This window comes from Mauremys mutica, chromosome 8, assembly GCF_020497125.1.
Source record: "Mauremys mutica isolate MM-2020 ecotype Southern chromosome 8, ASM2049712v1, whole genome shotgun sequence".
Taxonomy (NCBI): Eukaryota; Metazoa; Chordata; order Testudines; family Geoemydidae; genus Mauremys; species Mauremys mutica.
Genome location: NC_059079.1, coordinates 17,575,221 through 17,590,793, shown reverse-complemented (window position 1 = coordinate 17,590,793; position 15,573 = coordinate 17,575,221). Strand labels below are relative to the sequence as shown.

General features: G+C 40.8%; 1 protein-coding gene across 1 annotated transcript in view; it reads right to left on the bottom strand.

The window, feature by feature from the left end:
* The window catches only part of ROR1 (receptor tyrosine kinase like orphan receptor 1), a 240,290-nt gene that overhangs the window by 51,778 nt on the left and 172,939 nt on the right, over positions 1 to 15,573 (bottom strand). The window contains exons 3-4 of the mRNA XM_045028604.1: positions 10,556 to 10,843; positions 8,602 to 8,632 (exon numbers count right to left, since the gene is read on the bottom strand). Coding sequence (XP_044884539.1) covers positions 8,602 to 8,632; positions 10,556 to 10,843 — 319 coding nt within the window. The remainder of the gene's footprint in view (positions 1 to 8,601; positions 8,633 to 10,555; positions 10,844 to 15,573) is intronic.

Genomic DNA, 15,573 nt, shown 5'->3' with positions numbered 1-15,573 from the left:
TGAGTCACCTACACCTACAAAATATATGGAAGTGGCGCCACATCATTAATGCAATGTTTGCAGGATGATGAAATCAAAATTCCATGTTGGAAAGTTAAAATGTGCAGCCATAGCAGGATAACAGGCCTTTCTTTAATTGTGCTTGGCATTCAACTGTAGAAAAAGTTTCCAAGGAACGGGCAGTCTGTGATTTTTGTACAGTTTGCAGAGCTTCTGCACAAAATATATACAGTGTTTTTAAGCTTCCTTAAAATGAACCTCATCACAATCAGCTACATTCATGCATGTTTCATCTTAATTGGTTTTAAAATTTGATCTGATTTTAAATGAAAAATGTTTTTTTCCATGCTGAAATTCTCAGCATCATTAGTTCCTGACTGAATTTCATTCTGCACAGAATCTGTTGGTTTGAAAATGCCTGTCCCGAGCCAATTTATGCTCTTGAAATGACAGAGGTTGAAACAGAAGCATCGTTACTAGGTGAAAGGGCTCGTTACAATGGGCCTGATTCTCCTCTGACATCAGTTTTACACCCATGAAAATCCAGTGGGGTGGATCTGCTCTCAGTTACACCAGCATAAATGTGTTACATCTCTATTGCCTTCATAAGTTACTCCTGATTTTTCCTGGAGTGAGCAAATACATTATCAGAACCAGTGTAAAAAGATCACTCCAACTAATGGAAACCATGAGAGGTGACAACAGGGGGCAAAATCACCTGACAAGGGACGTGGCTGGGGATTCAACTACTTTCCAGGGCTGAAGTAAATTTTTTTTTTTTTTAAATATTAAATCCTCTTATCTCCTGGAATCTGCTGTGCCATGTCTCCAATGTCTGCTGCTGTACTGAGCTGTTCTGTCTCTTCCCTGTCTGCTATTCTATCACAGCAGCAGCCAAACAGCTCAAAGATTAAGTGAGTGGCACAGTTCAGAGGTGCTTAAAGGAACAGACCACTGAATAGGCCATGGAATCTATGGGTATGGCTACACTGGCGATTTGCAGCGCTGGAAAGCCTCCACCAGCGCTGCAATTAGTAAGTGGCCACACCTGCAGGGCACTTCCAGCGCTGCAACTCCCTGGCTGCAGCGCTGGCCGTACACCTCACTCGGCATGGGGAATAAGGATTCCAGCGCTGGTGCTGCAGCGCTGGTCATCAAGTGTGGCCACACACCAGCGCTGTGATTGGCCTCCAGGGTATAAGGTGTATCCCAGAATGCTTTTATAAATTACTCTGTTTTGTTGTGAACGAGCTCCGATCGGAGCTCCGAACAAACAGAGCTCCTGTTTGCTGTGATCATCTGTACCTGGCTGTAAACAATCAAATGAGAGGCAGGCAGGGAGAGTGAATGAAACAGAACGGAGGAGCTCGTTGAACTGCTTATCTAAAAAAACAAACACTGATCACAGCAAACAGGAGCTATCTGTACCTGGCTGTGAACGATCAAATGAGAGGCAGGGGAAACAGCGTTGGATGCAGGGTTCGCAAACATTTTGTGATTTTTCCAATCTCTCTCTTCCCCGCTCCCTGTCACAGTACACCGCGGGGAGTCCGTGTTGGAGGCAGGCTGTTTGCAATTAAGAGTTAAGACTAAGGGGTCAGAAACATGTTCTGATTTTTCAAGGCAGGAAGCTAAACACACAGTGTTGGCTCCAAAAATCCCCTCTCTCTTTCCCCCCGCTCCCTGTCACACTAGACCCCATTCCACCCCCCTCTTTTGAAAAGCACATTGTGGCCACTTGAACGCTGGGATAGCTGCCCATAATGCATCACTCCCAACAGCGCTGCAAATACTGCAAATGTGGCCACACACCAGCGCTGGTAGCTGTGAGTGTGGCCATACACCAGCGCTGGCCCTGCACAGCTGGATGACCAGCGCTGCAAACTACCAGCGCTGCAAACCGTAAGTGTAGCCATACCCTAAGAGAAATTTCAAGAAGTGTTGTAATAATGCATTTCTGTAAAGCATACTTACACCCACAATCCCGGGAGCAGAATTGTGGCTTAGAGCCTCTTTACTTGGCTGAGGATTTATCCAAACGTGTCTGTCCCAAAAACAAATGTGAGACACAGCAGCTCAAGCAATTAGCAGGTTTTAGGCTCTTTTAGGACATAGCCTTGAGTGCACTGGAGCGGGAGGTGCTGAATGCTCCTAATTCCAACTGACTTTAAGACACTTCCCCAGGAACAGTGACAGCAATGGTGGCTTAGTTACTCTGATACTGGGGGACGAGCATGGGATAAAATAGAATGAAGTTGTTCTAGATGGCACATGCGCATACACAGTTGTCAATCTCTCTCACGTTGTCCCATAGGCCCTGCTCCTTTCCCCATCAAATCTAATCTCTCAAGCTTTTCAGTTAAAAAAAGAAAATTTGAGAAACAGAACAAATGGTAAGTAGAAAAATAATTAGGGCTGTCAAGTGATTAAAAAAATTAATAGCGATTAATTGCACTGTTAAACAATAATAGAATACCATTTATTTAAATATTTGTGGATGTTTTCTACATTTTCAAATATATTGATTTCAATTATAGCACAGAACAAAAGTGCACAGTGCTCACTTTATATTTATTTTTATTACAAATACTTGCACTGTAAAAAAGATAAAAGAAATTGTATTTTTCAATTCACTTAATACAAGTACTGTAGTGCAATCTGTTAATCATGAAAGTTGAACTTACAAATGTAGAATTATGTACACAAAAATAACTGCATTAAAAATAATATAAAACTTAAGAACTTATAAGTCCACTCAGTCCTACTTCTTGTTCAGTCAATAGCTCAGACAAACAAGTTTGTTTGCAGCAGGAGATAATGCTGCCTGTTTCTTGTTCATAATGTCACCTGAAAGTGACAACTGGTGTTCGCATGGCACTGTTGTAGCTGGCATCGCAAGATATTTACATACCAGATGCACTAAAGATTCATATGTCCCTTCATGCTTCAACCAACATTCCAGAGGACATGGGTCCATGCTGATGATGGGTTCTGCTCGATAACAATCCAAAGCAGTGCGGACCAATGCATGTTCATTTTCATCATCAGAGTCAGATGCCACCAGCAGAAGGTTGATTTTCTGTTTTGGTGCTTCGGATTCCGCATCAGAGTGTTGCTCTTTTAAGACTTCTGAAAGCATGCTCCACACCTTGTCCCTCTCAGATTTTGGAAGGCACTTCAGATTCTTAAGCTTTGGGGGCATGTGCTGTAGCTATCTTTAGAAATCCCACATTGGTACCTTCTTTGCGTTTTGTCAAATCTGTAGCAAAAGTGTTCTTAAAATGAGCAACATCTGCTGAGTCATCACCTGAGACTACTATAACATGAAATATATGGCAGAATGCGGGTAAAATTGAGCCGGAGACATACAATTCGCAACCAAGGTGTTCAGTCACAAATTTAATTAATGTATTCTTTTTTTAAACAAACATCATCAGCATGGAAACATATACTCCGGAATGGTGGCCAAAGCATGAAGGGTCATATGAATGTTTAGCATACCTGGCATGTAAATATCTTGCAATGATGGCTACAAAAGTCCCATGCGAACACCTGTTCTCACTTTCTGGTGACACTGTAAATAAGAAGTGTGTAGCATTATCTCTTAGCGATTGGCTGAATGAGAAGTAGGACTGAGTGGCCTTGTAGGCTCTAAAGACTTGCACTGTTTTGTTTTTGAGTGCAGTTATGTAATAAAAAAAAATCTATATTTGTAAGTTGCACTTTCACAATAAATAGATTGCACTACAGTACTTGTATGAGGTGAATTGAAAAATACTGTTTCTTTTATCATTTTTACAGTGCAAATATTTGTAATAAAAAATATAACGTGAACAGTATACACTTTGTATTGTATGTTGTAATTTAAATCAATATATTTGAAAATGTAGAAAAACATCCAAAATATTTAATAAATGTCAATTGGTATTCTATTGTTTAACAGTGCAATTAAATCTGCGATTAATCGTGATTAAATTTTTTTTGAGTTAATCGCGTGAGTTATCTGCGATTAATCGACAGCCCTAAAAAGAATTAATCTGTATGGTTTTATATTATATTCTTCATTAACTCAGTAGAAAAAGAACTGTATGAAAGTTGGTATGCATGAACAATTTTTCCAGTAGAAGTCAGAATGGATGCTTAGTTCTCTAAACCAGTGGTTCTCAACCAGAGGTTTGGGCCCCCTGGGGGGCTGCGAGCAGGTTTCAGGGGGTCCACCAAGCAGGGCCAGCATTAGACTTGCTGGGGCCCACTGCAGAAAGCTGAAGACCCATCACAGGGGGCTGAAGCTCAGGGGCCTGAGCCCTGCCACCTGAGGATGAAGCCGAAGCCTGAGCTATTTAGCTTTGTGGGATCCCCTGTGGTGTGGGGCTCTGGGCAGTTGCCCTTCTTGCCACCCCCTAATCCTTGCCCTGGCTTTTATACGCAGAAAAACAGTTGTTGTCGCACAGGTGGGCCATGGTGTTTTTATAGCATGTTGGGGGGGGAGGGGGCTCAGAAAGAAAAAGTTTGAGAACCCCTGCTCTAAACACCAGGGGACCAGCTCATACTTCCCTTTAAACTAGTGGCAGTTTATTCATTTACATCACTGGAAGAACACTCCGGCTTAAAAGTAATTAGATTCCTTGGTACCACAGGCTGAAAGTAGGATACGGCTGACTAGCCCTTTCACCGTTCATAGAAAGATCAAGTCCATGCAGTTTGTCATATGTAGGCATTTCAGAGGGGTCTTTAACAACAGATTTCCTGCCTGCTCTGTTTGTACCTCAACGATCCTTTGGCACTTTTTTTTTTTTTTTTTTACTTTGAGTAGGCATTTCTACATCCAGTGTTGTGTAGACAGAGTTTCTTGCCTCCAGCGCAAGAGGTGGCTGCATTTCAGTGGCTGCATGTATATCATTTGCAAAGTACCTTTATTCAAAATGAAAGATACTATGTAAACACTAAAATAATACTTGATTTATAAAGAAGGGACCTTCATTTTAAACTCTTTAAAATACAAGTTTCTTTTGCAAACCAGGGTATACACAGTAGATAGCTACAGCATGCAGGAATGTATCCTTAGAACATCACAAATAAGAAGAGCATTAAACTCCGTGTTAAAATAAGAGACAACGTGAAAGAAAGGATTGCCAGTGCCGTAGCACCTCTGTTGTCGAATTAATACCTTTCATGTATATAGCACTCTTCGTCCAGAAGGATCCCAAAATACTTAACAAATTTAAATGGTTGATTCACAGAGACAATCACCGCTAAATACAGTGAAATGTGCTAACTACACAACAGTTTTGGAGAGCAAGGGAAGAAGAATATAATCTTACTGCCATTTCTATGGGAATTTTAGGTAAGCTGAATGATTTTACCCAAACTGAATTTGGCCAGAACATCAGGACTAATTCCTGCCATGTGATCTATGTGGCCCAAGCAGCCAGAACCTCAGTTCTATGTCTCATCTGGAAGAAAGAACTTCCACTAGCAAGGTAATACACTCCCTAGTATCACATTAACACAAAGGGAAACAGACCATCTACCAAATCACAGTTCTGAGTCAGACTGAGTTGGGCTGAGTTTTCTGGCCAGTCACAGATGGAAGTAGGCATTACTCACACTCATGACTATCTGGCCATCCAACAGCAGTGAAGTTTCCAAAAGAACCTCATGGTTGTGAGCCAATTTAATAATCTGAGGGCAGATGCAACCAATGAAGAAGGATGTTACACACAAGAGACAGAGTCCAGAACCTATGTGTCTTTGAAGAAGGTGTCAAACAAAATATCAGATACTCCAGGACAATTTCTGTCGCTACACAAAGAAATATGCCACCATGAGATTTATCTTGCTGGACAAAATGCTCCATGTCCCTGTACAGGAGATTTGCACTGTCTGTGTTCTTTACCTCTGCGGATTACAGATTCAAGCAAGAGACATGGCAATTAACTTATGCACTGAGGTTTTTCTTCTAGTTTAGTATGGATTACTAGTTTATCATTCCTTTTTCATAAGCATCTTCCCTGATTGACACCCACCACAAATAATTACACATAGTTAAATTCCGTATAGCGCAAATTTTCTACAAACAAAGCACACACTATTTACTGTTCATATTTCATGTTTTCCACAATGTGTATTACAGCATAATCCCCCTTAAGAGTCAATGTACACTTTTCTGGGGTGACGAAGTGTGATTCCTTAAAGTTTATTTTTTGGTTACAAAATCACAATATACTCAGATAAAAAAACAGCTATTGGAAATAAAGTCTGACTTTAATTTCCTCTTTTTAACACTTTTGTATTTGTACACATGCAAAATAATGGGTCATGTGTGCTGACAATTAGATGAAATCCTTTATTATTAAGGCTCAAACAATACACTTTTCACTTTCTAAATTAGTGCCCGATCTAATGTACTTTTGAAGTCTATGGAAGGACAGTCACTAACTCCATGGGTTTTGGATTAGTCCCTTAGAACTCAGAAAGCAGGCACTGAAATCAGTTGGAAAACTCCCATTTATTTCAGTGTGATTAGATCAGGGCCTTAGCTAGCTGCACATAGAAGCTGCCATAAAGAGAGAGGCTGGAAGAAGTCCTCAAATATATTTCACTTAAAATTCTGACTGGCCAAGAGAGTGAAAAGCTAGCCTTTCTTCCTCTTCTTTCTTTGCCTCACCTCTGTTTTCTTGCACATTTTCTTCACCAGACAGTGATACCCAGTTTAACTCATCCAAACCGCAAAACCTCTTTTCATTAGAAGCCCAAGACAAAAGTACAGAAGATTGTGTCTTTGCAAGTTAGGGTACGTCTACACTACCCACTGGATTGGCGGGTAGCGATCGATATATCAGGGATCGATTTATCGCGTGTAGTGCAGATGTGATAAATCGATCCCGATCGCTCTCCCGTCGACTGCTGAACTCCAGCTCGGCGAGAGGTGGAAGCAAAGTCGACGGGAGAGCCATGGCAATTGACCTCTAGTTGAACTAAGATGCGTCAACTTCAGCTACACTATTCTCATAGCTGAAGTTGCATATCTTAGGTTGACGCCCCCCCAGTGTAGACCAGGCCTTACTAATCAAGTCTCCTGAACTGCAGAGGAACGCAACCTTACCCAGCACTGGGATTTAACAGGCACTTACCATTACTCTCCTCAAGGTTAGAAAGCTACAAAAGAAGTCTAAGTGGAAACAAAAAGCTCTCCCTTCCTAAACAAATCAAGGTGCTTTTATTTAAATTACCTTCAGAAAGAAGGACAAAGACACATTTTGTGATATTCCATTAGAGGGCATCATAGCACGTCATTTTGCGATTACAGGCTTGCTTTCCTTAGATTGCAACAATTACATTTATTCTCTGCAATACGGCCAGAGTTACCTGATCATCTTTATACACGGAACATTCACCAGCCTCAAGATTTCACACACCTAATAAATGCATTTAGTGGTTTAGTGTATTTGTTTTGGTTACTCTTACATTTATTTTTTAACCAACGCAGCTTCCTCAATGTCACAACTTGTCAGGTTTCAGCTTTATTCCCCCTGTGCATGCAGGTAATAAACTATACACATAATACAGGGCCAACAACTTGACTTCAAAACTGTAGAACAGTTGAAGATACTTTTTAAAAAGAAAAAGATAGGGTAATAATACAATATCAGCAACTTGCAGCTTTTATCCTATAACTAGATTCATGTGGGAGGATCCTTATGCCAGTGAGAACTACTGAAGTCAATGGCGCCGCCTACAGATACGAGGGTACATCTGTGTGAAGCCAATTACAAAGCCAGGATTTAACGCCTTGTCTACACTGCCACTTTACAGCGCTGAAACTTTCTCACTCGGGGTGTGAAAAAGCACCCCCCTGAGCGATGCAAGTTTCAGTGCTGTAAAGTGGCAGTGTAGACAGTGCACCAGTGCTGGGAGCCGCACTCCCAGTGCTGGTTGCTACTCCCCTCGTGGGGGGTGGTTTTTTTTTACAGCGCTGGGAAAACTTTCTCACAGCGCTGGTGCCGCAACTACACAGGCATGTTAAAGTGCTGCTGTGGCAGTGCTATAACATTAGTAGTGAAGACATACCCTAAGTTCCAGTATGTAATGTTGCCATGACATAATGAAACACCACTTCCAAGTGCACATTTCATGTGTAAGCACCTCATCCAGTGAACACTCCTAATAGCCATAGTGCTTACTACCGTCCTCTAGTATAAGTATGACTACTCGCAGTAATAAGAACTACACCCAGTAGCAAGTGTGGCAATATTGGGCTCTAACACATAGTAGGGCCATAATCTACCCATATTCCATGCTCATTATGCCAGCTAAAGTCCATGGGATTCCTGTGAGAACATTAAGCGTATCATGTGGTCCAAAGCATTTATAAAAGAAAATAATGTTGAAAATTAAGAGTCTGGTGTAAGAAATAGGAATCAGTATCATACTAGAAAAATGTCCCCATGGAATAGATCATACAGTTATCCTAAATTACTATATATTATCTGAATTTAAGCAGAATGTATAACTGTTTCTATCACATAAAATGGTGAGTTAAGGTTTGACTGCTCAAATCCAGAATTAATAAACCAGTACCATAGACATGAAACAACTTACGATGATCCTGGACTTGCGGTTGGCGGGGGACCTGGTAAAACGACAGAATAAAAACAGCAGATATTAGTTATGAAGGGATAGCTAACACAAAGTTTTAGCAAACCTTTTAAAAGATTAAAGCAATGGTATATCACATGGAATGTGGTTTATTTATTTTAGCAGATGATTCTCAGTTTCCAAAAGCAGAAGACAAAACTGTACATACATCAGAAGCTGTCTAACAAATCGTCACAGTTCAGGGACACTGCACCTCTATTCCTGCTCTGTGGTCCCTCAAGGGAGCCCACTTTTGGCTCCCCGATCCTCAGCCATGACCTCTCTTGGGTGAAAACTTGCATCTCTCTCCCTCCTGACCAGAGTTCCCTGTCTACACTGTTATAGCCCCAGCAAGCCAGACTGCCTCAACAGGCCAGCATCTCTGCTTTGCTGTCTCTCCAAAGGCTATGCATAGCTATAATTGCCAGCAGGCCCAAGTTTCCACACAGCTCTTTTTAAGAAAGTATATTTATTCTTAAGGTGAAGCATTACAGAGAAAACACACTAAAAACAATAAAAGAATATACATGCATACTAAAAAGCTTACAGAAGGTCACCCCAACTCCAGCCTTGGACTCTGGTTGGTGTCAGTCCTTCAAAACCCACAACTGGGGTTTTCCCTGTGGTCACAAGTTCATAACTGTCTCAGAGTCAGAACCACCATGAAAAGTTTATGCAGCTTGGGCCTTTGATCTTGCCCTTATGTAATCACAGATAATCAGTAGACAATGGCCCCCTTTTCAGGGCATAGCTTCACCTCTCCCTAGACTTTCCCCAGGAAATCCATTTAACACTTTTTGTTCCAAAAGTCCATGCTTGTGGGGCACACTGTTCAATACAGTCCTTTCAATCCCCAGGTCTTCTATCTTCCCCCTCACCCGCATAAGAGGAGACACAACCACTGCATGGAAGCAGCTCCTGTCTGGGAGCATGCGAGCCGCTTGAACACACGAGCATGACCAGGGACAGCTGCCGGTGAGCCTGGCGCCCACCTCAGTCCACAGGACTGGGGGCGGTACAGCCACGCCGAAGGAGCTGCCAGTGCGGGGTGCTGGCTCCTGGGAGCTGCGGCCTGATATGGTGCTCCTTTCCCTGCTGCAGTTCCCAGTACAGCCCTGCACCTCCGTGGATACAGATTTATATCTGCGGATACACATTTTAATCCATGCAGGGCACTTGCAACATCCAGAAACTATAACTGGATGAATACTGCATCATTTATTCATGTGACTATTCTTTTTAAAAAAATCTCTTTAGGTCTGATTCAAGTCCACTGAAGTCAATGGATAGATTCCTGTTGATTTCAACAGGCTTTGGATCAGGGCCTTTGACTGTTTGCACAGCCCTTTTTGTATTTGCTTTCTGCACTTCCTGCAAATATCCTAGCAACTGAGTTCACTGGCAGGAATGCTCACTGAATCAGCAAATTTTAATCAGAGTGTTGCATAATATTTCAAATTGATATTATTAAGTATTTGCTCCAGAAATCTGATTATGAGATTTAGTCTGCTCCTGTCAGAAAACAGAAATATACCAGGTGTCTGTTACTACCAGAGTGCTCTGTAAAAGTGAGAATTCTATGTATTTGCCCAAACAAAATAGCCTGACTTTCAAATACTGCATCCTAGGAAGCAACTATTTGTGAATTATCTAAAAGCTGAGAATTATTCACAGACATTATTCACTGAAAACTTTTGAAAAAACAGTAAATTTGAGGAAAATCTGGATAATTTATTAAAAAAAATAAAATTCATCAAATAAATTATTCATACATATTATTTGCCCAGTTCTTCAAATGAGTAATCGGGGGTCCATGTAACCTTTTCAGCTAACAGGACTGTTATCTCCAGAGTTGTTCACTTGGTAATTTTCATAAGCATTTGTTTAACCAGAAAGTTTAAAGGAAGAGAAATCTTACCAAATTTCACAAACAACACGCCGGTTGTGGAAACAGTCTTCCTGCCATTAGTAGCAACACACTGAAAGTAACCAGTATCCGTAGTGTCAAGGTTTCTTATTCGTAATCGAGACCCATAGCTTGTTGCACGAAAAGATATCCTCCTGGGTTCTTGAACGACTGGGGCATCATTTTTCAACCAACGCACAGTTGGAAGAGGATTGCCAGAGACTTTACAATGCAGTTCTGCAGTTTGGCCGAGGGTGGTGGTTATGTTATTCATAGGCTCATCAAGAGTCAAGAAGTAATCTAATAAATACAGGGAAAGATGGTGAACAATGAATTCCAACTAAAACAATGTTTTAAAGAAATCTCATTCCTGCCTTATGTAGGCAGACAAAATCAGACAATGACAAACTTCAGCACTTCTGAGTAGACTGGCCACGCTTTTCACAGCCAGCATTATATCCACTATAACGTCGTGTGGTAGTAAAAGGAACAAGCTTAGGTGCCTTCACTAGGGACAATGTATCTTATTTAGAGAAGCACACAATACTTCTTGCAACTTCTCTTTTCTCCACACAGATATATAGTCAGAAAAATGGGCATTGTGAGTAGGGTGACCAGACAGCGAATGTGAAAAATCGGGACGGGGCGGGGAGGGGTAAATAGGAGCCTATATGAGAAAAAGACCCAAAAATCGGGACTGTCCCTATAAAATCGGGACATCTGGTCACCCTAGTTGTGAGCTCTCTCTCTCTCAGCTTTCCTCTGTGTTATATTACTTTGCTTCATTCACCATAACAAGCATTGAGTAATTTGTTCATTGCTCCTCACTGCACTTCTTGCCTCACTTCATAGCCTTACAATTATGGGGAGATTTTCAAATGAGATCAGGAAGGATATTTTCAAGTGTTCAGCGCCCCACAACTGGGGCCAGATGTTCAAAGGTGCTGAGCACCTAACAGCTCCCAGTGTGACGCTTCTGGACAGATTTTCAGAAGAGCCCAGCACTCGATTAAGTGGGTACTTAGCTCTTCTAAAAATCTGGCGCTTTATGCATTAGGATCTAAATATGAAATATGAAATGACCCTAAAAAAGAGCAATTTTAAAATGAGTTGCAGAATAGCATACATTTTAGAGAAAAAATGAGATTTAAACACATCTTCATTAATGTTTGCAAAGCACTTTATAAGTGTTATAATCTTTAAGTGTACTAAGGAATAAGGCCAAAATTTAAAATGGGGGAGATGGGGACATATTTTGGTATTTCAGGATATTATCTTGCAAAGACTGTTTAAGTCAGGTTTCACTCTGAAGTGGCTCACATGATAGGTGTAATTATAAGATGAAGAATTCTTTAATTTTCTGGGGATCAGGAATGTTAAATAAAAATTTGGAGACATGTTAATCTTTTCTAATCCATTTGTGAACATTGTCTTCTTCCGTCACGTGCTGTTTTATCCAACATTGTTAAGTAAAAATACTATTTCTGGTAAACAGTATTCAAGGTTTAATTAAGTCCTTTCAAATCAGAGACCTAGATGGATTGGGGTATTAGTAAGGGGATACGCAGCCTTTCAACTCAATGTCACAGGTTCAAAGCCAACTTTTGGCACTAGTGCCCAAAAGGTATTATCAGCTGTCTCAGCAGCTAGGCCAAGGAATGAATGAATACTTGGGAATAAACCTTTCAGGTCAAGATTGAAGCATACTGGTGGGGAAATTTCTGATGTATTATTTATGCTGTGCCCATTCTATAGATACCCAGAAAAGTTCGATCTCTTTGTCTGCACTCTAACACCAGCACTAAACCCACTTAATTACAATAAAAAAACTTTGATTATCACATATTAATCTCAGCATTAAAAATCAATGAAAAGGTTAGTAAAGCAGCATATACTGACTACTGGCAAAATGATCAACGTGGTTTGTACAACTCCATTAAATACCATCTTTGGCGTCACAGGAATGATGAACACATACGTCTTAATCTATTACTAATTATTATTATTATTTATTTCTATTGTGGTTACTCAGTCTTGTCTCACCCCTTGCCCTCTATGCTGCCCCCTCTCCCTTCCTTCACCTTTCCTTTTAGCTAATACCTTCCTAACTAAACCCAGGGGCGGCTCTAGGATTTGCACCGCCCCAAGCACTGTGGCACGCCGCGGGGGGCGCTCTGGCAGTCGCCGGTCCCACGGCTCCGGTGGACCTCCTGCAGACGTGCCTGCGGGAGGTCCACCGGAGCCGCCTGCCGCCATCCCGCGGGACGCCGCCCCAAGCGCATGCTTGGCGCGCTGGGGTCTAGAGCTGGCCCTGACTAAACCACCTCCAAAAATAGTGGTACCATTACGATGTTTCAGTCAACATTGTTCACTCTGCTTGTGTGTTCCATCTCTTTCCCCAACCCTTAGACTATTTAGAATGTAAGCGCTTTTGGGTAGAGACCACCATTCTGTTTGTACAGCACCTAGCACAATGGATCCCTGCTCTTGGTTGGTCCCTAGGCATTATTAATTTTAATAATAAGGAAATCTCCGCACACTCATTGTGCCAACTAGGTGAACTTCTAATGTGCCGACAGGAGCTGGGCGAGACAACAGTGGATCTGTGCTGTCATGGATATGGTGAGTCAAGAACTCCTGTGTAATGAGTACAAAGGGGCAGCAATCCCTGTTCCAGCCCACAGGTAAGAGTAGGCACCAAGGTGGGTAACAGACATGCTTCTCTGCAATTCTGACTCTGGGCTGAGGAGGATTCAGTCCCCCAACTCCTAGTCAGTTCTCCACACAAGCCTAATATCATATTTAATCATTTTTGCATGCCTCTCTGCAGGACTAGAAATACTTTCGACTCACTACCTTACAAAATGCAGAAGCGTAATCTACATCAGCTCACACATTCTTGGGTTCTCACTGCAATCTGAATTTAATAAAATCACATTAATAGCATGGAACTTCTGAATAACCACATTTAATTATCCAATATAACATTTCTATACCATGCTGAGCTATATAATTCTTCACTGTATTTCAAAGGCAGCAATTTAGCTGCTTTCTATACAATACAGTCAGAAAGTGGAATATTAATTTCCTTGTGACCATCTTGCTGACAACACCACAGACAACTAATACCAATACACAATGTTTCTTAAGAAGCAAGGCATGAGATGTCAGGAATGAAGTGAGTGTTGAGTAGATTTCAACAAGCTTGAGAATCAGTGTATAGAGACCAAAGTAGTAGTCATAATTGACAGTGATGTAGTACTGGTTATACGGAGGGTACAGAAAGGTTATTCTGAAGTTATAAATGGAAATAGAGCTTTAAAAAACAGTGATTTTGATTTTGAGGAATGTCCAACCCTTTTCTAAGGTTTCTATTTGTTTTAGTGCTTAGTTTCTTCCCTCCCAAGTATCACACTAACCTTAAAACATATGGTGAATCTGCTGAATTTAACTCAGTTTAGCTTCACATCCATAAATTTTGCATCCAAACCATAAATCAGACAAGGTTACAACCAATTGTGAACCTGAATAGAGGTTTGAGTTTCTAGTAAAGTTTGAACCTGGGCAATTTTCATGTGGTTTGGCATTTCGTAACGAAAGTTTCACATAGATCAAAGTAGTTTTATAAGTGAAAATAAAATAAAGGTCTGACAACACTTCCAAAAATTAGAACGTCACCTGAAAGTGAGAGCAGGTGTTCCCATGGTACTTTCGTAGCCAGCATTGCTAGATATTTACACGCCAGATATGCTAAACATTCGTATGCCCCTTCATGCTTTGGCCACCATTCCAGAGGACATGCTTCCATGCTGATGATGCTTGTTAAAAAAATGTGTTAATTAAATTTGTGACTGAACTCCTTGGGGGAGAATTGTATGTCCCCTGCTCTGTGGTTTTACCCGCATTCTGCCATATATTTTGTGTTATGGCAGTCTTGGATGATGACACAGCATATGTTATTTGATTTAAGAACACTTTCACTGTAGATTTGACAATACACAAAGAAGATACCACTATGATATTTCTAAAGTCAGCTACAGCACTTGACCCAAAGCTTACGAATCTGAAGTGCCTTCCAAAATCTGGAGGGATGAGACGTAGAGCATGCTTTCAGAAGTCTTAAAAGAGCAACACTTTTGGAAACTACAAAACCCGAACCACCAAAAAAGGAAAACCAGCCTTCTGCTGGTGGCATCTGACTCAGATGATGAAAATGAATGTGTGTCGGTCCACTCTGCTTTGGATCGTTATCGAGCAGAACCCGTAATCAGCATGGAAGCATGTCCTCTGGAATGGGGGTTGAAACATGAAGGGGCATACAAACGTTTAACATATCTGGCATATAAATACCTTGCAATGCCGGCTACAACAGTGGCATGCGAACATCTATTTTCACTTTCAGGTTACATTGTAAATAACAAGCAGGCAGCATTATCTCCCACAAATGTAAACAAACTTGTTTGTCTGAGCAAGTAGTAGGACTGAGTGGATTTGTTGGCTCTAAAGTTTTACACAGTTTTATTTCTGAGTGCCGTTATGTAAACAAAATTACATTTGTAAATAGTATTTTCATGGTGAGGAGATTGCACTATAGTACTGGTATGATGTAAAATGAAAAATACAATTTCTTTTATCTTTTTTACAGTGCATTTATTTGTAATAAAAATAATAATATAAAGTGAACACTGTACATTTTCTATTCTGCGCTGAAACTGAAATCAATATTTGAAAATGTAGTAAACATCCAAAATATTTAAATAAATGGAATTCTATTATTGTTTAACAGTGCAATTAAAACACTGATTAATCAAGATTTTTTTTTAATCTCACAATTAATTTTTTCAGTTGTTTAATAGCCCTAGTAAGGAGGCTTGTGACTCATAGCATCTGACTCCTCCCTACAACATTGCTGCATCTATTCCACTCTTTCAGTGAGCATTGATCAACTAATATACATAGCTCAATTCCTCTCTTGAATTCAGGTATCTCCCAAACCATCTAGTCTCCCTCTTATCCCCTTTGCACCTCCA